The sequence below is a fragment of the Aegilops tauschii genome, chromosome 3, assembly GCF_002575655.3.
Source record: "Aegilops tauschii subsp. strangulata cultivar AL8/78 chromosome 3, Aet v6.0, whole genome shotgun sequence".
Classification (NCBI taxonomy): Eukaryota; Viridiplantae; Streptophyta; class Magnoliopsida; order Poales; family Poaceae; genus Aegilops; species Aegilops tauschii.
Window position 1 is genome coordinate 285,714,276 of NC_053037.3, and position 22,486 is coordinate 285,736,761.

General features: G+C 43.3%; 2 protein-coding genes across 5 annotated transcripts; one reads left to right on the forward strand and one right to left on the reverse strand.

Annotated features, from left to right (window-relative positions):
* Positions 1-1,451: 1,451 nt before the first annotated feature.
* LOC109736975 (vesicle transport v-SNARE 13) lies at positions 1,452-10,898 on the reverse strand. 4 transcript variants are annotated; one of them, XM_020296191.3, is made up of 6 exons: positions 10,669-10,898; positions 4,764-4,973; positions 4,605-4,663; positions 4,197-4,385; positions 3,211-3,381; positions 1,452-1,845 (listed from the first exon to the last, which is right to left on the reverse strand). In XM_020296191.3, exons 2-6 carry the CDS (start codon positions 4,855-4,857, stop codon positions 1,693-1,695), a joined length of 666 nt encoding a protein of 221 aa, XP_020151780.3. In that variant the 5' UTR covers positions 4,858-4,973; positions 10,669-10,898; the 3' UTR covers positions 1,452-1,692. The 4 variants fall into 4 exon arrangements, with proteins under 4 accessions (XP_020151780.3, XP_020151781.3, XP_020151782.3 ...); XM_020296192.4 differs by having other exon boundaries at positions 4,764-4,919; positions 10,669-10,823; XM_020296193.4 differs by having other exon boundaries at positions 4,764-4,839; positions 10,669-10,747.
* Positions 5,044-10,662, forward strand: LOC109736976 (vesicle transport v-SNARE 11). The gene is made up of 4 exons (XM_073510421.1): positions 5,044-8,194; positions 8,295-8,353; positions 8,573-8,761; positions 9,577-10,662. The coding sequence occupies exons 1-4, from the start codon at positions 8,101-8,103 to the stop codon at positions 9,844-9,846; spliced, it is 612 nt and encodes a 203-aa protein (XP_073366522.1). The 5' UTR covers positions 5,044-8,100; the 3' UTR covers positions 9,847-10,662.
* Positions 10,899-22,486: the final 11,588 nt, after the last annotated feature.

Here is a 22,486-nt window from a genome sequence, read left to right on the forward strand (position 1 = left end):
CCCATGGACGTCACACCACCACCGCAAGCACGGAGAGGACCTATGACGAGAGCTCGCGCACGTGCCATCAAAACCGAGGTTAACTCCTTCCTCTTCGAACTCCATTCGAATTCACACGAGAGTTGGGTCCAACCTCAAACGGAAGTGTTATGCACGCTCAGGTATCAAGAAGAAGACCGTGAAGAGGCAAGGACGGAGGTACAAGCAGCTATGGAGGAGGAGAAGGAAGAAAGGAGCAAGAAGGACGAAGAAGGGGAGGTCCTGGACACTCCGGGTGCCTGGCCACTTTGGGCCCGGGTGCTCGGCCTCAACCTGGGCGCGGCCCCTGCCTGCCCCGGGTGCCCGACCATGTGGGGGCCGGGCAGGGCGCTGCCCCCAGCCGGCCCCTGGCGCCCGGCCTTGGAGCGCCGGGTGCCCGGCCCTCCCGCCTAGAGCCCCAGCCACCACCCCCGGTGCCCGGTCCTCTACAGCGCCAAGTCCGATCCTTCTCTGACCCGTTCGAGTGCCCAGGCCTCCGACCCCCGGGTCCCCGGCCCCCTCCGTGGCACCTACCTCTGACCGGTCCGGGTGCCCGGGCCCCTTTGCCCCGGGTGGCCGGACTCCACCGTTTTGCGTGCGCGCAAGTTGGGTTAAAAGGACCCTTGTACCTCCCCCCCCCCCCCCCCTCTTCCTCTAATTTCGTCTCTAGACTATAAGTATCCCTCACCTAGCTTGTTGGGAAGGTTAGCAAAGTATTTGATAGACACTAGAGAGCTTTGCTCCTTGTATCCCCTCCTCTTGGAGATCAAGCCCCCATCTTAGGAAGAATCCTTGTGGATTATCAAGGCCTTCTCTTGGAGAAGATCAACATCAAGACCTCATCTCCTAGGAGTGGGAAGAACTTTCCCTAATGCTACTTTCCTTGAATTGTGCTTGTATGCTTGTGGATCTCTTGTATGCTACTTTAGTGGATGTGTTATTTGGGTTTGTTTGAGTGATCCTCCTCTTGGGTTCTTGTGTGTTCTTCACTTTCCCCACCTCCAAGTGTGAAAAGATCCCATCTAAGGTTTTGCCCTACAACACTTGTGTTTTGGAGATTGTTGCCAGAAACAATCGTGGACTGATTTATTTGCTAGTGCACATAAAAAGAAGCGATCCATGAAAGTCTGAGAAGAATGTTTTGTTCGAAAAATAGGGCTGCTATTGGAGATGCTACAAGGGAAGCACTCCAAAACGTGATGTCCACCACGTGTGAGAGATTGAGTGAAGTGTGGAGCACCATACAAAGTTACAAACAGCTCATAGTCCATCCCGTAAAATGTTCTATTCATAAAAAGGGATTGTGGAAATTTTGAACCAATCGAACCAAACTACACTTGACAAACAAAATTTTCTTTGTGGGAGATAAATAGAAAATTTCAACTCCATTACTCAACTTTCTTTTCACCCTCTGAGTTCTGACAAGTAACTACTTTAAATTCAAAATCCAAACTGCTCATGAATTGTGTATATCCGTCATAAACATCTGCTTTATATCTACAAAGATGTCAAATCATCTAACATTTTTTTATAGGAAAAACAATAAACACGGCCACATTAAATGGTTCTGCAAAACCAAACCAAAAAAATGACATGGAAAGTGTGAAACACACCAAAAATGTAAAGGTAGTTGGCATAGAAAAGTGCAGTCATATGGTAATGGCAAGGAATCCCTCAGTGCACAAACTTGAAATACAGGACTACTAGGATCGCTAAAACAAGAAGGGCTATCAGCAAGCCGATAATCCACTTGTTCCTATCCATCCTTCTCACCATGGCCCCCATGATCTTTCTGCTCTTGCCAATGTTGTCATCCACGTCATGCAACTGAAAAGCCAATCAAGATTGCAAATAAGTAGGTTAGAAAACACAAGACACTAGCAGCTCCTTAGAATGTCATACACTAGTAGAATATGATATAATCCAGTTGACACAATAGTATTTGTTTGAACATCAAATTTTGTAACATGACAGTTGATATGTACTAACAAGTTATCCTATGGTTTAAGGTTGAAAAAATATATAATACAACTTACATTTTGTATCATGACAGTTGGGTGATCTTACAAACATGTATACTGTAGCTGTTTGATTGATATGGTTGAATACCACTACAGAAGTTAAGTTCACTAAGGCACAAATAAAACATAGGGCTCTTAGGAACAGGGGACAAAAGAACCTAGGTAAAGCATCAGAATGCAGCGTATGTTTTTCCGACATACAAGGATTTGCCAAAAGGATAACTCTACATCTAGCAGACTAGCATCAAACAAAAATATCAGGACAGATTGCAAAGATACTGCCACAATCCAAAGTGACCTTGATAACCCACAAATAGAAAATGTTTAGGTTTGCTACTTGTACAAAACATTCAGCTGATACATGTCCATCCAAACAATCCCTTGTGGGTATATCAGAATCGAGGAAAGTTATGGGTAGGCAAATGCGACAATACAAGTATTTTATGAATAGAAGTTATAGAGTGGCTCATCAAGCTCAATTTGACTTTAATGGGACAAAATATTTTATGAATAGAAGGTATTTTCTGGACATTTCTCAAAAAATATTTTTGAATTCAGTGGTTCACAAATTTCCAAAATGTGCATGATCCTCGGTTCCCTGCTCCATCAGGCATGAATAAGTAGACTTAAGAATGAAAAGAAGAAATCAAGTTCATAAATGACAAGAAATACAAAACAAATAATCAGTTAAATTCAAGCAACATATATACTGTAAATAACCTGTAGATGTAATTAACTAGTAAAGTAAGGTAGGTTCTGCTTCTAGCACTTGTAAATAAACAGTTTACATATATAAAAAGGCTTAAAGCATACAGATACATACACATATATATATACATATATATATATATGTATATGTAAACTGTTTATTTACAGCCATCTACGCACAGATATTTGCTTGTAAACTGACTATAGACGAAAACGATACTCCTTGTAATATACTCCCCCCGTCTCAAAATGTAAACGTCTTACATTTTAAGACAGCAGGAGTACAATACAATCAAGGCACAGAGGCGACACATGGTAAGTTATTCAACATGATTTGAATTAAGCAACCTGCATAAACTATGCACTATTTTGGGGTCCACAAATACTTTGCGATGGAAAAATGAATAATGCGCAGAAACAAAGTAATTGACAAATAGGGAGAATTAACAGAAATGTTACTTGCCGTATCATTAGCATGCAAAAGAGACTGGCGCTGCTGATGCAAGTCATGCATGATGGAGACTCCAAGCTCTTCTGTTTCCAGCATAGTTCTATGGCTATCTCTGATCCTATCAGTTGTCTGATTTTGCCTTTCCGTTGTCCTGAGCAATCTTGACCTTTGATCAGCAGATACCTGCAAGATGCAATATCAATAGATCATTGGACTTTAATGGGACAAAAAAATTACTGATAGACAATGTCGAAGGATAAGCTGTTAATACTAAAATGTGAAATAATGCAAGGTTAGTGGCTAAAGATGCAGATGCAGGAGGAAGCACAGTAACCTCGTACTTCAACAAAAACATGACTGAAGCAAATTTGATATGTTAGTTGACTGCATTCAATATTCTCAGACTTTTCTAAGAGCATCACACAGAATCATCTGGGCAGCATATACTATAGCATGTGCATATATTAGAAATTCTAACTACTTCAGAAAGAAAAGAGAAAAATCACTTAACTAGATCTTCATAACAGATGGACTGAGAAAATATGCTTTCAGACAACATTTGTGAATTACAATTCTTTGAGATGGAGAGACTGACAGAGTGACAAATATCAATCTATAATATGCTAGGTATATGTGAGGAGTGGCAGGATTTTTCGGTGAGTGTATGACTCTTGAATGTTGAGGTCCAAATTATCGAATGCTACTTGTATAATATATGTAGCATATGTGCATTTAAAAGAATATCTGGGCCATGCAAAATTATCTAATAGGGGATTAAAGAAAAAGAAACCTTCATATTTTTTTGTCACCGGCCAACCTGGGTTAGCTGTAGATTGAGTTATACATGAAACTAGCACCAACCAAACATATATCAGGGTTTCCCATTTCTGACATCAACAATCAGTAAAATGTGGGTAATAAAAGACACTCAATGCATCACAGTACTTGACTCACCTCCAAATAAGAAACCACTCATGAATTAAGAATAAGGAACATACCACCAACGTATCTGCCATTCCTGACTCCAGCAACTCCTCTCTCGCCCCTTGTTGGCCATTACCAGCAGTGATTCTCTTCAACGCCCCCTTCAGATTGTTAAGATCCGACTTGTACTCTCTCAGTTTCGCCAGTTGCCCGGCCCTCACGCTCGGCTGGAGGTTCCTTGCTTCAAGATCCATCTTCCTTATCTAGAAAAGGAAACCCACATCCAGACATTTCTCAGCATGTACAATTACGCAATCACTAACCTATTACCATAAGGTAATCTATCTTGAAGATTCATACAGTAAACAGTTTCCCGATCGTTGCAAAAAACAAACCCCTCCCTTGAGATATCATAAATCAATCGAATTCCTCGGAAAACTTGTTTGGACTGAGATATGTTTGGTTACAAAGAAGAAGGGTACCAGTGCCTCGGCGCCATCGATTCCGGATTTGATCTCCGAGGCCTTCTGCTTCAGTTTCTCTACTCACGGTACAAAAGACAACCAGAAAACGTTAGAAAATTCGAGGCGAGAAATATTTGGGAAAATAAGATCGGAGGACGATTCCTGGACACAACATACCTCCCTCCTGGGAGGCGGCGGCCGTGCATTTGCGGGAGAGGGAGGCCGAGATCTCGCAGTACTGGCGCTCGTAGCCCTGGAATACATCGGTCATGGTCGATGAGCCTGATCGCCGGCCGGCCAAAACCCCTCAAAGTCTTCCTCGTTCCGATCAGGCTAGAGGAAGAAGAGTCGGGACGAAGGAACAAGAAGGGGAAATGGGGACGGAGACTGGTGAGGACGAGAGGAGAAACCGGTTACGTAAACCAAAATCGAAAGCGCACACTACACTCATAATTGGTCATGGGTCATACTTTTATTTTTATGTATATATGTATATATTCTAAATGGATATATTTTTAAAAAACTTAATTTTACTTAATTTTTAAAAAGTAAATCTGAAAAATGTTAACATAATATAAAAGCACAAATAAAATTGTTGATAGCTTTCAGAAAAATGTCATCAAAATGAAAAAATATTTATGCCTTTCAAAACTATGTCTGTGAAATTTTGAAATGTGTATAAAATATACAAAACATCTTTGCCTAGTAAAATAATGTTTCGTGCCATTAGAAAAAAATACATGAAGTTTTCAAGAAATATTCTCATATTTAAAAAAATTGTGACATTCAAAAAATATTTATACATTTATACAATGTAAAGAAAATGCTGCATAGTTTAAAACAATGTTTATTGCCATTATAGAATGTCCAGCGTGTATTTAAAAAGAATGTTGACCATATATTCAAAAAAGAGTTCATAACATGTGTTTAAGGAAAAGTACATAATGTATTTGAGAAATGTACAACATGTATTAGAAAAATGTTTCATTCATACACTAAAAATGTACACTAAGCACTGAAAAAAACAGACATGTGTTGAAAAAGACAAAAAATGATGGAAATCAACGAAGAAACATAAGAAAACTGAGAAAAACCAAAGTATAACAAAGAACAAAAAAAATCGATGAATAAACAACATAAAATAAATAAAACCAAAGAAATACAGGTGCCAAAGATAATGAAACAAAGAAAACAAGAAAATAGGAGAAAACCGAGAAAGAAACAAAAAGTTGAAGAAAACCAAAAAAGAAAACAAAAGAAAAATGAATCAAAATCGGGAAAGAAATCTGTCCAGAAACAAAGAAAAACAAAAATGGAAGAAAGAATGATGAAGAAACAAAGGAAACTGAAGTAAAGAAAAAAAAAGTTCATCAATTTTGAGACAAAAGTTCACATATTTTTCTCATGGTTTTGAAGAAAGATTTCGGATTTGAATAGATTCACACATTTAAGAGAAGAGGAACAAAGAAAAAAAGAAAAACCAAACAAAGCCGGCCCAAAAAAGAAATAAGAAAAGAGCAAAACCCTTCCAGAAGCATTTAGAAGCTCCCCAAAACAGGCCGGAAGCTTATAGAAAAGTTCATAAAACTGGCTGGGTTCGAACTGCACATGTCACAAAGGTGGAACGGGACCTGTGCGTGGGAATTACCTATTCGCTGCATTTTGCGAAAAAATAGTCAGGCAATCGCACACCCCGATCGATTGAATGGGCTGCCCCATGGGAGCGTGCGAGCCACCGGTTTTGTCAACCTTCTGAATAGTCCTCACCGTTTTTGGGATCCTTCTAGAAGTTTGCTAAACTGCGTTTTCTTTTTCTTCTTCAGTTTTGATCTGGTTTTTATTCTTTGTTCATATTTTTTTCCTTTTTCTGTTTTTTTGCAAATTTCAAAAAATGTTTGACATATTGGAATATTATTCTTTAAAAAAAATCGAAATTCCTTTTTTGCTTTAAATTTTTTGTTTGCATCTCCAAAAATATTCAGAATTTTAAATTTGTTCACGTTGTCAAATAATGTTTGGAGTTTCAAAATGTAATCATATTTTCAAAATTATTTGCAATTTCAGAAAATGTTCAGAATTTCAAAATGTGTTCACATTCTTAAAAAAAATTCATAGTTACAAAAAAAAAATTATGTTTTATTTTTTTTGAAAATTTAAAAATTGTACATAATTTAAATTTTTGTTCTCACTCTTCCAAAATATTGCTTGGAATTTGCAAGTGGGTTCTAATTTTTAAAGATTTTTCATGTTTTCAAAAAATGTCTCCTTTTAAAAAATAATTCCAATGTGCCGCTTCGATGTGTTCCTAAAAGACTCGCACTGCCCATATATCATATATCACCAAGAGCTAACAACTCCAGTGGGCTAGCAGCACACATTCAGGATTAGAGGGGCGTGTGTTCTTTTCCTTGTCGGCTCCTCCCTCCTTTTTGTGACTTAAGTCGTGTTATGCTTCGGTGCCTGTTTGTGGGCCGGCCCAGTCGCGGGTCCTTTGTGTGTCTGTGCGCTGGACAAGAGAGCAACTAGTTAACGATCGCTCCTTCGCAAGCCTCCCAACGATTACTTGGAGTTGGCCGAGAGCGCGTCACTTGAATGTTTTCCTTGGATTTTATTTTTTATTTTCCGCACGCATTTTCGGCTTTTTAGACGGGTTTTTGTTTTTCAGTTTTTTTCGACTTTTATCTTTCTTAGCTTTTGGACCAAAAAAAAATTGCGAGAAAAAAATGTCTTTTACTTTCACGAGAGGCACATGCCTCTAGGAAACGGGAAAACACACTTTTTTTTTCATTCCACGAGAGGCACGTTTTTTCTTTCGCGAGAGACATGGACGTGCCTCTCGGAAACGGAAAAAACGTGTATTTTTTGCTTCCATGAGAGGCACGGCCATGCCTCTTTTGGAAAGGGGAAAAACGTGCACCGGGTTCAGTTTTTTCATCTGTTTTTTTAAGTTCATCAAAATCTATCAACATGGGATCTAATTTTAAAGATCTCGATGCAAAGAATGCAATGATGAAAACGGTTCGAGATTTGGACGCACGGTTTAAGAGATAAAACATTTTTAAAAAGAATCTATGATAAAGGAAAAAACTTTCAGGCGCACATGCAGTGCATCACTTATCGCATCCTGATGGTGGGAGTGATCTTTGAAAGGAGTATTTCTTATCTTTTTTAGGCAAACGGAAACGTGGAGAACAAGAGGCCGAGCCCATTGGAGGAAGGTGCGCGCTAGTTTGTGCAAACACCAGTAACCGGCGCAGCGGGCGCCGAATAGGGTTTGCGCGTGACACGTGCGATCTATGGGTTTTTTTCTTTTTGTTGAGGGTGCGATCTATGGGTTCGATGCAAATGCGCTTTCGATTTTGGTTTACGTAACCGGTTTCTCCTCTCGTCCTCACCAGTCTCCGTCCCCATTTCCCCTTCTTGTTCCTTCGTCCCGACTCTTCTTCCTCTAGCCTGATCGGAACGAGGAAGACTTTGAGGGGTTTTGGCCGGCCGGCGATCAGGCTCATCGACCATGACCGATGTATTCCAGGGCTACGAGCGCCAGTACTGCGAGATCTCGGCCTCCCTCTCCCGCAAATGCACGGCCGCCGCCTCCCAGGAGGGAGGTATGTTGTGTCCAGGAATCGTCCTCCGATCTTATTTTCCCAAATATTTCTCGTCTCGAATTTTCTAACGTTTTCTGGTTGTCTTTTGTACCGCGAGTAGAGAAACTGAAGCAAAAGGCCTCGGAGATCAAATCCGGCATCGATGGCGCCGAGGCACTAGTACCCTTCTTCTTTGTAACCAAACATATCTCAGTCCAAACAAGTTTTCTGAGGAATTCGATTGATTTATGATATCTCAAGGGAGGGGTTTGTTTTTTGCAACGATCAGGAAACTGTTTACTGTATGAATATACAAGATAGATTACCTTATGGTAATAGGTTAGTGATTGCGTAATTGTACATGCTGAGAAATGTCTGGATGTGGGTTTCCTTTTCTAGATAAGGAAGATGGATCTTGAAGCAAGGAACCTCCAGCCGAGCGTGAGGGCCGGGCAACTGGCGAAACTGAGAGAGTACAAGTCGGATCTTAACAATCTGAAGGGGGCGTTGAAGAGAATCACTGCTGGTAATGGCCAACAAGGGGCGAGAGAGGAGTTGCTGGAGTCAGGAATGGCAGATACGTTGGTGGTATGTTCCTTATTCTTAATTCATGAGTGGTTTCTTATTTGGAGGTGAGTCAAGTACTGTGATGCATTGAGTGTCTTTTATTACCCACATTTTACTGATTGTTGATGTCAGAAATGGGAAACCCTGATATATGTTTGGTTGGTGCTAGTTTCATGTATAACTCAATCTACAGCTAACCCAGGTTGGCCGGTGACAAAAAAATATGAAGGTTTCTTTTTCTTTAATCCCCTATTAGATAATTTTGCATGGCCCAGATATTCTTTTAAATGCACATATGCTACATATATTATACAAGTAGCATTCGATAATTTGGACCTCAACATTCAAGAGTCATACACTCACCGAAAAATCCTGCCACTCCTCACATATACCTAGCATATTATAGATTGATATTTGTCACTCTGTCAGTCTCTCCATCTCAAAGAATTGTAATTCACAAATGTTGTCTGAAAGCATATTTTCTCAGTCCATCTGTTATGAAGATCTAGTTAAGTGATTTTTCTCTTTTCTTTCTGAAGTAGTTAGAATTTCTAATATATGCACATGCTATAGTATATGCTGCCCAGATGATTCTGTGTGATGCTCTTAGAAAAGTCTGAGAATATTGAATGCAGTCAACTAACATATCAAATTTGCTTCAGTCATGTTTTTGTTGAAGTACGAGGTTACTGTGCTTCCTCCTGCATCTGCATCTTTAGCCACTAACCTTGCATTATTTCACATTTTAGTATTAACAGCTTATCCTTCGACATTGTCTATCAGTAATTTTTTTGTCCCATTAAAGTCCAATGATCTATTGATATTGCATCTTGCAGGTATCTGCTGATCAAAGGTCAAGATTGCTCAGGACAACGGAAAGGCAAAATCAGACAACTGATAGGATCAGAGATAGCCATAGAACTATGCTGGAAACAGAAGAGCTTGGAGTCTCCATCATGCATGACTTGCATCAGCAGCGCCAGTCTCTTTTGCATGCTAATGATACGGCAAGTAACATTTCTGTTAATTCTCCCTATTTGTCAATTACTTTGTTTCTGCGCATTATTCATTTTTCCATCGCAAAGTATTTGTGGACCCCAAAATAGTGCATAGTTTATGCAGGTTGCTTAATTCAAATCATGTTGAATAACTTACCATGTGTCGCCTCTGTGCCTTGATTGTATTGTACTCCTGCTGTCTTAAAATGTAAGACGTTTACATTTTGAGACGGGGGGAGTATATTACAAGGAGTATCGTTTTCGTCTATAGTCAGTTTACAAGCAAATATCTGTGCGTAGATGGCTGTAAATAAACAGTTTACATATACATATATATATATATGTATATATATATGTGTATGTATCTGTATGCTTTAAGCCTTTTTATATATGTAAACTGTTTATTTACAAGTGCTAGAAGCAGAACCTACCTTACTTTACTAGTTAATTACATCTACAGGTTATTTACAATTGATCAGGTAAAGGAATAACACAAGCAGTGCAATTTGGATGCTAGCATGGTTCTTCGTATCAGGAATTCAAATATAGAAGGCGAAAATTATCTAACCATATATAAACGGGTCGCAATGATCGTAGGCAACATAATAAATCTCCTACGCCCAATCTGAATCTACGAAACAACGCTTTAGAATCTGCGGATGAACACACGATCCAACATGGCGTGTCTGAGAAACACCGACGGATCGGCACACATATTCCGACTCCCAACGAACCATCCATCGAACAGATCAAAGGAACCGAAATCGCATCAAGATTCCACCAAATCTGAACTCCCTAGGACGCAAGCCGAGGCGATCTAAACCACAAAGACAACAAGGTAACGCATCTTCTCTGGACACACGACGCGCAGGCGGGGGATCAATCAATCCGGCATGGTGGTGATGAGATAGGAGGATTACGCGCGCGTACCTGATGAACTCGGCCTCGCTGATCCTCCTCTCCTCTTGTCCGTCTGGCTACCAAATCCAAAGCTGGTGCGTGAAATTCGAGCGCGGAATGATCTCCGTGATGTGCGTGCCCCTTATATCTATGCACGGGCTAGCCGCTTTCCGGGTCGGGTCGAGCCCAAAGTCCGCTCGCTGTGCGTGACGTGGCCCGCGCGATCTGATTGGACGATGCGCCTCCCTACTCGTCTATCTAGGCCGTTCGTTTGGCTACAGGGTCTGAAGTCTTCCGCTCGCCCACCCGCCCGGCAAAGTTGACCGTAGTTATCTCGTCGAAAGGTCCGGTCTGGCGTCACTTTCTTTTAGATCACCGCCTGGGGGCGGATCCTATTCGCCGTCTAGGTCAGGGAATAGCGAACAAACGCACACCCCATAAGATTGGGCCGGCCCAATTATCAAGGCTTCTCTTTTGGTTTTCTTTTGTTTCTGCGTTTTCCTTTTGGTTTTGTCTTCATTTTCTTTCTTATTTTTGGGAGCCCTTAAGTCGCGCCTTAAGCGCCACTTGGAGGAATGGGCGTACACAAAGCCTCCATGCTGGGCCGGCTATGTAAGGCGAGCGCTCCCCCCCCCCCCCTCGTCGCTCGAGCGCAGTTTGACTGGTCGCAAGTCAACTGTTGACTTTCAAAAAAATAAAGTAAAAAATCATGAATTTCAAAAAAGTTCATGAACTTGAAAGAAAACTTCACTAGTTCTGAGAACATTTTATCGAATATGAAAAAAAAAATCACCAAATTCAACAAAATTTCATCGAATTTGAAAAAAGTTTATTGAATTTGAAAAAAGTCAATGAAAGTGAGAAAAAGTTCATCAATTTTGAACATATTTCACAAACTTAAAAAAATTCATGAATTTGAAAAATAAACCATAGAATTCGAAAAAAAGTTCAACAAATTTGAAAAAAGATCCCTGATTTTTAAAAAAGTTCATCAAATTTAAAAAAACATTATTTTTGAAAAAATCATCAATTTTGAGGAAAGTTCACTGAATTTGAAAAATGTTCATAAAATTCGGTGATTTTTTTCACCGAATAAGAAAAAGGAAAAATAGAAAAGAAAAAGAAAGAAGAACAGATGAACGAATAGGTTGTAGCTAATCATATCGGTGTGATTGGTCTAGTTAGCTATCCTGCTAGCTTGCACGAGGAGGTCGTGGGTTTGAAACATGCCGCTCGCTCTGTTTCGCACATGTTGAAAACTGAAAAGTGAAAGCCAATATGAGCCGGCCCAGTGTTGCGCGAGTGTGAAAAAATTGATATGGTTGACTAGAGGGAGGTGAATAGGCAACTACATATTTTTAATTTTTTTTAACAAATTAGGGTTAGCAACAAATAGGTTGTCTAGATGTGCAACTAGGTGAGCAACCTATATGATGCTAACAACAACAACAACAAGAGCAAGCAAAGGATACAACACAATAGAAGCTTGCATAAAGTAAAGGTAAGAGATAACACAAGTGGATACGGTGAAGACGAGGATGTGTTATCGAAATCCTTCCCTTTGAGAGGAAGTACGTCTCCGTTGAAGCGGTGTGGAGACACAATGCTCCCCAAGAAGCCACTAGGGCCACCGTATTCTCCTCACGCCCTCACACAATGCGAGATGTCGTGATTCCACTAGTGGTGCCCTTGAAGGCGGCGACCGGACCTTTACAAACAAGGTTGGGGCTCTCTCCACAACCGAATTGGAGGCTCCCAACAATACCACGGAGCTTCACCACAATGGAATGTGGCTCCAAGGTGACCTCAACTGCTTAGAGTGCTCAAACACCCAAGAGTAACAAAATGCACACAAGAAAGTATGGGGGAATCAAATTTCCTTTGGTGAAAGTGTAGATCTAGGTCTCCTCCTTCAATCCCTAGCAAATCAACAAGTTTGAGTGGCTAAGGAGAGAGATCGGGCAAGAAAGCTTGAAGGGCATTAATGGAGGAGAGAGAGAGAGGTAAGAGGTAAGGAGGTAGGTGGAAGAACCCCACTTTATATAGGGACCCCCATTTTCCAACCGTTACAGGAGTTTTTGCACTGCAGCGGTACAACCGCTCATGACCCCGGTACAACCGGGATTCACGGGTATGCTGCAGAAACCCTATCAAGCGGTACAACCGAAGGTACGAGTGGTAATACTAGTTACAACGAGTAACCAGACCAACCGCTCGCCCACCGCCCAACAACCGCCTCAAAATAGAAGGGAGTCATCCCTATGGCGGTGGTCGAGCGGTAGTTGCACCGGAACTACCGCTAGGTCCAAGACACGGAGGCGGCTAAGTCCAGAGCGATAGAACCGCTCCGGTCACCGGTTGTACCGGTTATCAGAGTATAACCGGGACAACCGGCCCACCACCGCCCAAGGACCGCCCCATCACAGAACCGAGTCCGGTGGTTGCGCGTACCTGGCCAGTACAACTGCACGTGAAGCACCCCAATGTTTTCCCAGAGTAGAGGCGGTACAACCGCTGGGCATGTACCTGGGAGTAGCAACCCAAGGGTATCACCCCTGGGCGGTGGTTGTGCCAGTTGAACTGGGCAGGCGGTACGACCGCCCAAACGAGCGGTACAACCGCTTGGAAAGTAAACCACTGGTTTGGAAGGAAACGGGGACCTCTCTCTCCTCGAACGGAAGGGAACAATGGGTGAAGAGAGATGTGTACCAATACCTTCCAATGTCGATTCCTGATAACCCACAAGTATAGGGGATCATTTGTAGCCTCTTTCGATAAGTAAGAGTGTCAAACCCAACGAGGAGCTAAAGGTAGAACAAATATTCCCTCAAGTTCTATCGACCACCGATACAACTCTACGCACGCTTAATGTTCGCTTTACCTAGAACAAGTATGAAACTATAAGTACTTTGTAGGTGTTGTAGGATAGGTTTGCAAGACAATAAATAGCACGTAAATAAAAACTCGGGGCTGTTTAGATAAAGAAACAATTAAGTTAGTATAACGAGTGTGGAAAAGTGGTAGTAGGAGTTGCGGAATTGTCCCTAAGCAATTGACTACGTTACTAGACCGATAGCAAGTTTTATGTGGGGGAGAGGCCACTGCTAGCATGTCATCCCTTACTTGGAATTCTATGCACTTATGATTGGAACTATTAACAAGCATCCGCAACCACTAACGTTCATTAAGGTAAAACCCAACCATAGCATTAAGATATATTGGTCCCCCTTCAATCCCGTATGCATCAATTTCTATGCTAGGCTGAAGTTGCCGTCACCCTAGCCCTCCAATACATAGTCCTATCAACATACAACTAACCTTATGGTGTGATCCACACGCGCGCTCATATGATGGGCACCAAAGTACAAGAACATAACCACAAGGAAATTAAACCAACCATAGCAATTCACCAATCGCTGATAGGACAACAAAAATCTACTCAAGCATCATAGGATGGCAACACATCATAGGATAATAATATGAAGCATAAAGCACCATGTTCAAGTAGAGGGTACAGCGGGTTGCGGGAGAGTGGACCGCTGAATATAGATGGGGAAAGGTGATGAAGATGTTGGGGAATATGACGGAGGTGTTGGTGTAGATCGCCGTCATATGATGATTGCCCCGGCGGTGTTCCGGCGCCACCGGGAGAGAGGGGGAGAGAGCCCCCCTCCTTATTCTTCTTCCTCGACCTTCCCCCTAGATGTGAGAAGGGTTTCCCCTCTGGTCCATGGCCTCCATGGTGGCGGAGGGGCAGGAGCCCCTCCGAGATTGGATCTCTCTCTCTCTGTTTCCTTCTGTTTCTGCGCTCTCCGATTCTGGCCTTTCACCGTTTCTTAAATTCCCGGAGATCCGTAACTCCGATTGGGCTAAAAATTTAACATGATTTTTATCCGGATATTAGCTTTTTTGCGGTCAAAGAAGGGCACTAACCGCCTTACGGGGTGCCACAAGGGCCCAGGGCGCGCCCTACCCCCTGGGGCACGCCCCTGCCTTGCCGCCGCCTGGGGCATCGTCTCGCGTTGATTCCACTTCCCAAAATTCACATATATTCCAAATAAATCTACGTAAGTTTTTATCCCGTTTGGACTCCGTTTGATATGGATTTTCTTCGAAACAAAAAACATGCAACAAACAGGAACTGACACTGGGCACTGGATCAATATGTTAGTCCAAGAAAATCATATAAATTGTTGCCAAAAGTATGCAAAAGTTGTATAATATTGGCATGGAACAATAAAAAATTATAGATACGACGGAGACGTATCAATTCCCTCTTAATAGTACGGGTTTCCTACTACTAAAGAAATAAACACGTAGAGAACACCGTCTTCGATCTTTTCCGTCTGGAGGGAATGCCTAATCGTCTTGTATCCAACATAGAGTACCTGAAGAACTTGGCACACGATTAGACCAAAGGTGAGTTGTCATCATCACCAAAACACAAAGGCGGGAAATGCCCTAACAATCTCCCCCTTTTTGGTGGATGATGACAACTACAAGATTTGCACTGGAAGTCTAGAAAATGTAGACGGGCTCCCCCTAGATGTGTGCACTATTTTGATTTTGCCTTTGGAATGCAAAGTCACACATTAGGATCAATGCTCCCCCTAGATTTTGTAGACCAACCAATACGAATACCTGAGAAGATAGACAATAAGCATACATGTAGAGTGTAAATACTGGTAAGAAAGAGAGACAAAACTTAATGAAAATACTATAGGATAGATAGGGAACACATGTCCCACACCATGCAAGTCTCACACCACAAGGTTCACAAACTGAAGGAAAGAAAATAGAAGTTCAAGTTCAACTCTCAATGCGAAGCAAATGAAACACACAACTCCCATGCAAATCCTGAGACCTAATAGAACTCCCCCCCCCCCCTCGGCATCAAGACACCAAAAAGGAAAAGAGTGATCCTAATGCCCCGGAGCTCAGTAGTCCTCCTCTGACTCCTCGGTCTCATCTGGATCACCATCTTCAGACTCCTCATTGTCCTCCATGATATCATCAGCAACAGCAGAAGTGGAAGTAGCAGGATGGTCAGAGGCCTCATCATCAGTACATGTGCTCTACTCACATATCCACTTGTCCTCTGGAGTGATGCTCTTCTCGGATCCACTCTTCACTGGCATGTTGAGGTGCTTCATCATGGAAATTTGTCGGTGCCAAGCAAGCTTCTCATTCACATGTGCCTCATACAACTTCTTCTGAATGTGAGACTGGAGGCAAAACGTCTTCTTCACCTTAGCGGTGAGCTTAGTCACCCAAGAGGGCTTGACACCCACCTCCATCTCGAAATCCTCATCATCTGAAGTGGCATAGACATCCTTGGGATAATCAGCAGGAAAGCAGGGCTCGGCATGCTTCGTATTCTTAAGTTGCTTGACCTCATGCACGGTGAGGTTATCTGGCGAAGTGAGAGGCTTTCTAGGACGACGAACAGCCAAACTGAGTACAGAAAGCACATGACAAAGAGAGCATAGATGGGAACCTTACGGTAGATGACCATGATGTACATCTCCTCCCATAGCCACTTGGACACATCAAACGTAGAACCAGAGCCCACTTGAGTCTTCATAGAAACAAGCAAATCAACGACGCACCCATAAATCTCATCCTGATTTCCAACCTTGGGTAGAAGCACATTCCGAAACACACGGTGCATGATATCATATACTTTCTCAAGATCCTTGGACTCACCAATGATGCCTCGCCCACGAATATATAGAGGAGCAACCTTCTCCCTAGGCACGGAATGGGCATGGTCGTGAGGACGAATGCCGCCATTCCTGTCGAGACCGGTATCATCATAGCCAAGAGCATTGCAGAAAGCTCTCCAAGGCACTTGAAAGAACTCATCACGGCACATGAAAGAGAGAGAGAGAGAGCGATCATCCTCTTCACCAAAATAAACGGTTGCATAGAACTGATGAATAAGTTGAACATCGAAGTCCCAGTTGATAGACATGAGCTTGATCAAATCAAACTCCTCATAGAGAACCAACGCCTCTCCAAAGTACTCCATGTTGTTCCTCCAATGGTCAAGGTCAATGGTCCACTTCTTGGTATACCGATTCTTGTGATGCTCGAACAACTCATTGACAATCCTCACTTGCATCTCATTCTGGAACTGAATAGTGGTCCAACGTGGGTCAACCGGAACCACATACGAATTCCTCTTCCGGAAGGTTTCCCAGTACTTTGCCTTCCACTTGTGCATAGGAAGGGCAACATGTTGCTTGGCAGCGACATACTTTTCACGGTGAGTTGTCTTGGTGGGAACCACAACCTCATCTTCCACTTTAGACTCAACAGGGCGCTTGCATCTACGGGCTCGCTTCTTGGTCTTGGTAGGAGGAGCAGAGCAAGAACCAAAGCCACCTGCACACACATGCACACACACGGGAAGCACACAAGAGACCCAGCAGAGATGAGAGGATTGCACACAAGAACGGATGAATATATTGCTTGTGAATCAGAGAAGATAAAATAGTGCAACATGGTTCAGGAAGGAAAGTGCTAGTTATCGACTAGAGGGGGGTGAATATGCGATTTTTATGAAAGTCTTCAAAACATGGAAGTTTAGAAGACAAACAATAGAGATGAACCTAATAACATGCAGCGGAAGGTAGACTACACTAGGCAAGCCATAGTCAAGTATTCAATGAAGTGAAAGCTCGAAGACTAATAGCAGCTAAGTAGTAACGATCAGGAAGGAAGATAGTATGAAGCCAAACAACAATAGAAGTCGCACAGTGAAGTCAAACAGGTAGCACAGACAGGCAATGACTTCACGAAGACAAACTGTAAGTAAAGAGAGGGAGAAGATATAACTAGTCGCTTGGTGAGGACAAGGACTTGTTGGACCAGTTCTAGTTGCTGTGACAACTGTACGTCTGGTTAGGGAGGCTGAGATTTAACTCAGAAGACCGCGTCTTCACCTTATTCCCCTTGAGCTAAGGACACCCAGTCCTCGCCCAGTCACTCTGGTAAGTCTTCAAGGTAGACTTCCAAACCTTCACAGACTTCGTTCACCGGCGATCCACAATGACTCTTGGATGCTCAGAACGTGATGCCTAACCGGCTGGACGATTCACAGTCCTCAAGTGTAACAAGTCTTCAGGTCACGCGGACAGAAAGACTTCAGTGATGCCTAACACTCTTTGGCTCTGGGTGTTTGGGCTTTGTCCTCGCAAGGATTTCTCTCTCTCAAAAGCTTCGAGGTGGGTTGCTCTCAAACGACAAAAGCCATGCACTAACTCTGAGCAGCCACCAATTTATGGTGTAGGGGGTGGGCTATTTATAGCCACTAAGCAACCCGACCTGATTTTTCCGAAATGACCCTGGGTCACTAAGGAACTGACACGTGTTCCAACAGTCAGATTTCAAACACACACGGCAGCTTGACTTGGGCTACAAGTAAAGCTGACTCATCCAGCTGTGGATAAGATTTGCTCTCATTGTCTTCGCTCGAAGACATAGGATTTGGTTGAGCATCACTTCAGTCACTCTGACTTTGTTCACTGGGACCCCACTTAACAGTACGGTGGTTCCTACGACTCAACAAAGAAGAAAGGAAACTACGAAACAACTATGTCTTCACACTCCATAGTCTTCACGTGAATGTCTTCTTGAGTCATAAGCTTCGATGTGATTGTCTTCACATACCACCATTGTCTTCAATGTCTTCATACATTTTTAGGGGTCATCTCCGGTAGGTAAACCGAATCAATGAGGGACTACTACCTGTGTTATCCTGCAATTCTCACAAACACATTAGTCCCTCAACCAGGTTTGTCGTCAACACTCCAAAACCAACTAGGGATGGCACTAGATGCACTTACAATCTCCCCCTTTTTGGTGATTGATGACAAACTGGTTGAAGTTTTCAACGGGGATAAAAGTATGTGAAATTGTAAAGGATTAAGGTATTGTCTTCATAAGTAGCAAAAGGCTCCCCCTGAAGATGTGCATATAAGTATTTTGCTTTTGGAATGCAAATGCACATGGTAGGTTGTACTTGTGGAGATCCTCTTCAACTTATGAAGGCAATTCATCATGCATGATAAGACATAATGAAGATAATGACATGCATAATGAAAAATGGATGTCTGCAATATGACTTCGTGCGGGATTTATCATCGCATATGCGGAATTTATCATCGCATCACAGAATTGCAGAAAAGTAGCAGGCGACCATCAAGTTTAAGTGTTACAACTCAAAGAACCAAAAGTATCGAAAGCGAGAGTTGTAAACACTTGGCAAAAGTATAGCAACCACCCATATGGACCCGCTTGAAGACTATCAACTCATATGCTTCTCCCCCTTTTGTCAGTAAGGACCAAAAAGGTTTGAAGACATAGAGCCTCTACTCGTTCCCATGAGGAGTAGGTGAAGCAGCAGGGTCGTCGTTGAGGCTTGGTGGTGCAGAAGAACTTGGTGCAGTGTCGATACGCGCCGAAGTTGGAGGTGGTGAAGTAGCATCATCTTCGTCATCAATGACTCTGGCATTAACAGTTGCAGCTAAGGATGAATAGTCAAAGTCTTCAAGAGAGGGAGTCCGACGCAAGACAACGTTCCTGGGAGGAGTGGAATCAAACTTGAATCTCTCTGTGAGGCCATCGTCTTGAAGATCAGCTTCAGCACTGAGCAATGTCAGACTCTTCCATGACCTCCGACAGGTTCCATGAGTGACAAATGCATTCTTGGTGGCAAGATTGTGAATGCGGTTGACGTCCACCAAGAGGCTTTGCATCTGACGCTTCAGCCAGTAGTGATGCTTATCTTGCTTTTGATGCAAGGCAACGAGAAGCTCTCGGTCATTGAGAACACGAGAACGCTTTCGAGGCCTTTGAGCTATTGTGCTTTCAGTGGCTTCAGTATGGGCACGATGAGGTGCACGAGTATTGCCAGCCAAAGGATAAACACGAGTGGCAGCCAGAACTCCTTCAATGGGCTGAGTGAAGCTTTGATGATCAGCATTGTGAAGATAAATAGGCTCCTTTGCAGGCTCTGGGTAGATGGCTTCGACAGACATATCAACCTCTCGCAAGAATATCAGATGGTTGCGCGCAGACGACTGATAGTTGACCGCAGAGTGAAGCTTGATAAGGCGCATAACCCATGGAGCATAGAATTTCAATCCAAAAAGATCAGAGCCAGATGCAACCAATTGCCTGATGAAGAAGTCTTGAGCATTGAAACTGATGCCATTGAAGATATATAAGGCCAATGTCTTCATTGCTCCTTCAAGCTTCACTGCAGAGGAATGTCCCTTGACAGGCCAGAGAGTTCGCCTGATGATATGATAAATAGTGCAGGGCAGATACTCTAGGTCTTCAACAAAGAATTCCCGTGGATATTCAGCATCGCGTGGCAATGGCTTCATCATGCTCAGCATTTGGCTCATGTTGGGCTCAGGCTTCTGGAAGATGCTTTCCAAAGCATTGCGGTGAAGCTGACAACCAGGTTCATATAGTTCACCTGGAGTGGGCAGACTAGAGAGCTCAATAATGTCAAGAGCTTTGGCTTCGTGATGAACATTGCCTGTCATCCACTCAAGGATCCATGTCTTTGGATCCCTGTTGTAGCCGCGAATGTGGAGGGTGGCATAGAATTGTAGCAGAAGCTCTTCGTTCCAGTGCTCTTTGTCAGTCACAAATTTTAGCAGACCAGCATCCCGGAAACAATCAAGGGCTTCTTCTAAGCAGGGCAGTCCAGCAATAGCTTCACAGTCTAGTCGCATACGGGGAAAGATGCGCCCTTGATCATAAAGAACACATGAATAGTAACTGCGCTGCTGATAGCTCCAGAACCGATCAGATGAAATTATTGGCTTCGAGTAGGGGTTCTTGGCACTGTCAAAGAAGGTGTTGTGTGCAATGAAGCCATTTGCATTGAAGGATCCTGGTGAAGTTGCAGTACCTGGAAACCTTGGCAACCTTGGCTTAGGCTTCTGGACCTGAGACCTGTGCTCTACATGATAGTAAAATTGTGGACCTATAGCAGGTGGAGGAACCAGAATGGGCCATCGGACAGTAACAAGCCGACCATGATCAAATGCTTGCTCAATGGTGTATGGCCTTGGAGGTGGTACAGGAGCAGTGCATGTGCATTAGCTTCAGGCTGCAGATTGGCTTCAGGTGCAGCATTGGCTTCAGGTGCATTGACTACTGACACCACATTAACTTCAGGCGCCACATTTGCTTCAGCCATGACAACGTCATTGGCTTCAGTATTGGTGTTGGTGGCTGCCTCAATGTTATCAACCTCCACTTGAGTAGCTGGAGGGTCGGACACGTTCTCCTCGAGAACAACTTCTTGGTTGGACGGGGGTGTAGCAACACGTTCTTCTTCTTGACGGGGTTCTTCTTGTTCATCGGCTGATGCAGCCGGAATGTCTTCAGCAGCTTTGGCTTCAAACTCTGAGATGTTCATAGTTGGAGTGCTTCAGGAAATACTTGGCGTGATACTGAGTGGTGCTCTTCTCCTTCTGGAACACTCGAAAAAGTGACTTGTGGCCTTGGTCCTTTGGGAAGCCTGTGAAATGCTGGCGATGCTTGTGGAGATGGAGTTGTCTGGGCCACAAAGTCTTCATCATCAAGCACCGGAGTGGTGACCTGAGTTGGGGGAGTACTTGGTGATTCTTTTTCATGGGGGGAGTCTTAAGGGTGATCAGCCCATGAATCTTCCTGAGCAATTGGCGTCAGAGGACGACCAATGCTGATGAGTTCGTTGTTCGTTAGAACAGGTGATGATACCAATTCATGCTCGATTTGAGGAAGGACTTCATCATCAACTACATTGTCTTGGGGACCAATGTCTTCAGCTGCGGTGTGGTCAACAGCTGGATCTTCTTGAGCTTCAGGAGCCTCTGTGGTAGCAAGCTCATGAACTATCAACCGACGCTCTTGGTGTGTGGACGCAGGACGAGCAACTGAGATTGGCTCGACTACTAGGGGCTCTGAGGGAGCAGCCCGATCTTTCTTCTTAGTTTTTCTCTTCTTGGTTGGTGGAGCTTCATCAGTGGTGTTCTTGGACTTGCGCTTTCTGGCTTCGGCTTCGGTTGTCCTTGTTTTCTTGAGTTCTGAAGCTACTGTGGGGACCTTTGGCTTCACGCCTGTTACTGGCGGGGAAGACAATGCGAGGTTCTTCCTGCCTGGATGCTTCAGCTTGGTCCACAGCAGGCTTCTTCTTCTTCTTGGCAGCCATCTTGGGGTCACTGCCGGGACGCCCAAGTGCCTTGCGCTTCTCGGCTTCATTGTAAGCTTGAACACATTTGGCAGCGAGGAGTTTCATGCACTCGCGAGAACCTTTAGCTTCGTCACGTTTCTTGTGAAACGCCTCCTTGAGCTCATGCATCATTTGCTTGAAGTTTTGGACATCAGTCACACTGAGCTTGGCCATATGCTTCTTGAACTGGGCTTTTTCATAGTCAATTTTGTTCTTCAGTTCAACAATTCTCTGAGCTAGAGCCAGCTCAGGAGCAATGGCTCCATGGAAGGAGACGCTTAGGCCCATAGGAATCTGAAGATCATCAAAACTTAGGTTTGGGCTATCAAACCACTCATCAATGAACTTGTTCAGGACGTCCACATCAAAAAGGGGAAGATCGTTGAAGATTTCCGCCTCTTGCTTGCTCTTTATTAGCAGCTCGAGAGCATCGTTGCCAAGGTCGTCATCACTTGACAGATCAATGGCTTCGTTCTCATTCCTCAGAACAGTAGCTGGGGTCAGTTCTTGACCAGAAATTTGCATAGGCTTCTTCTTCTTCTCTGTCTTGGAGATGCGAGAAAGATCTTCAGAATGCACACTTGGTGCAGGAGGAGCAGTGGCCAGAGG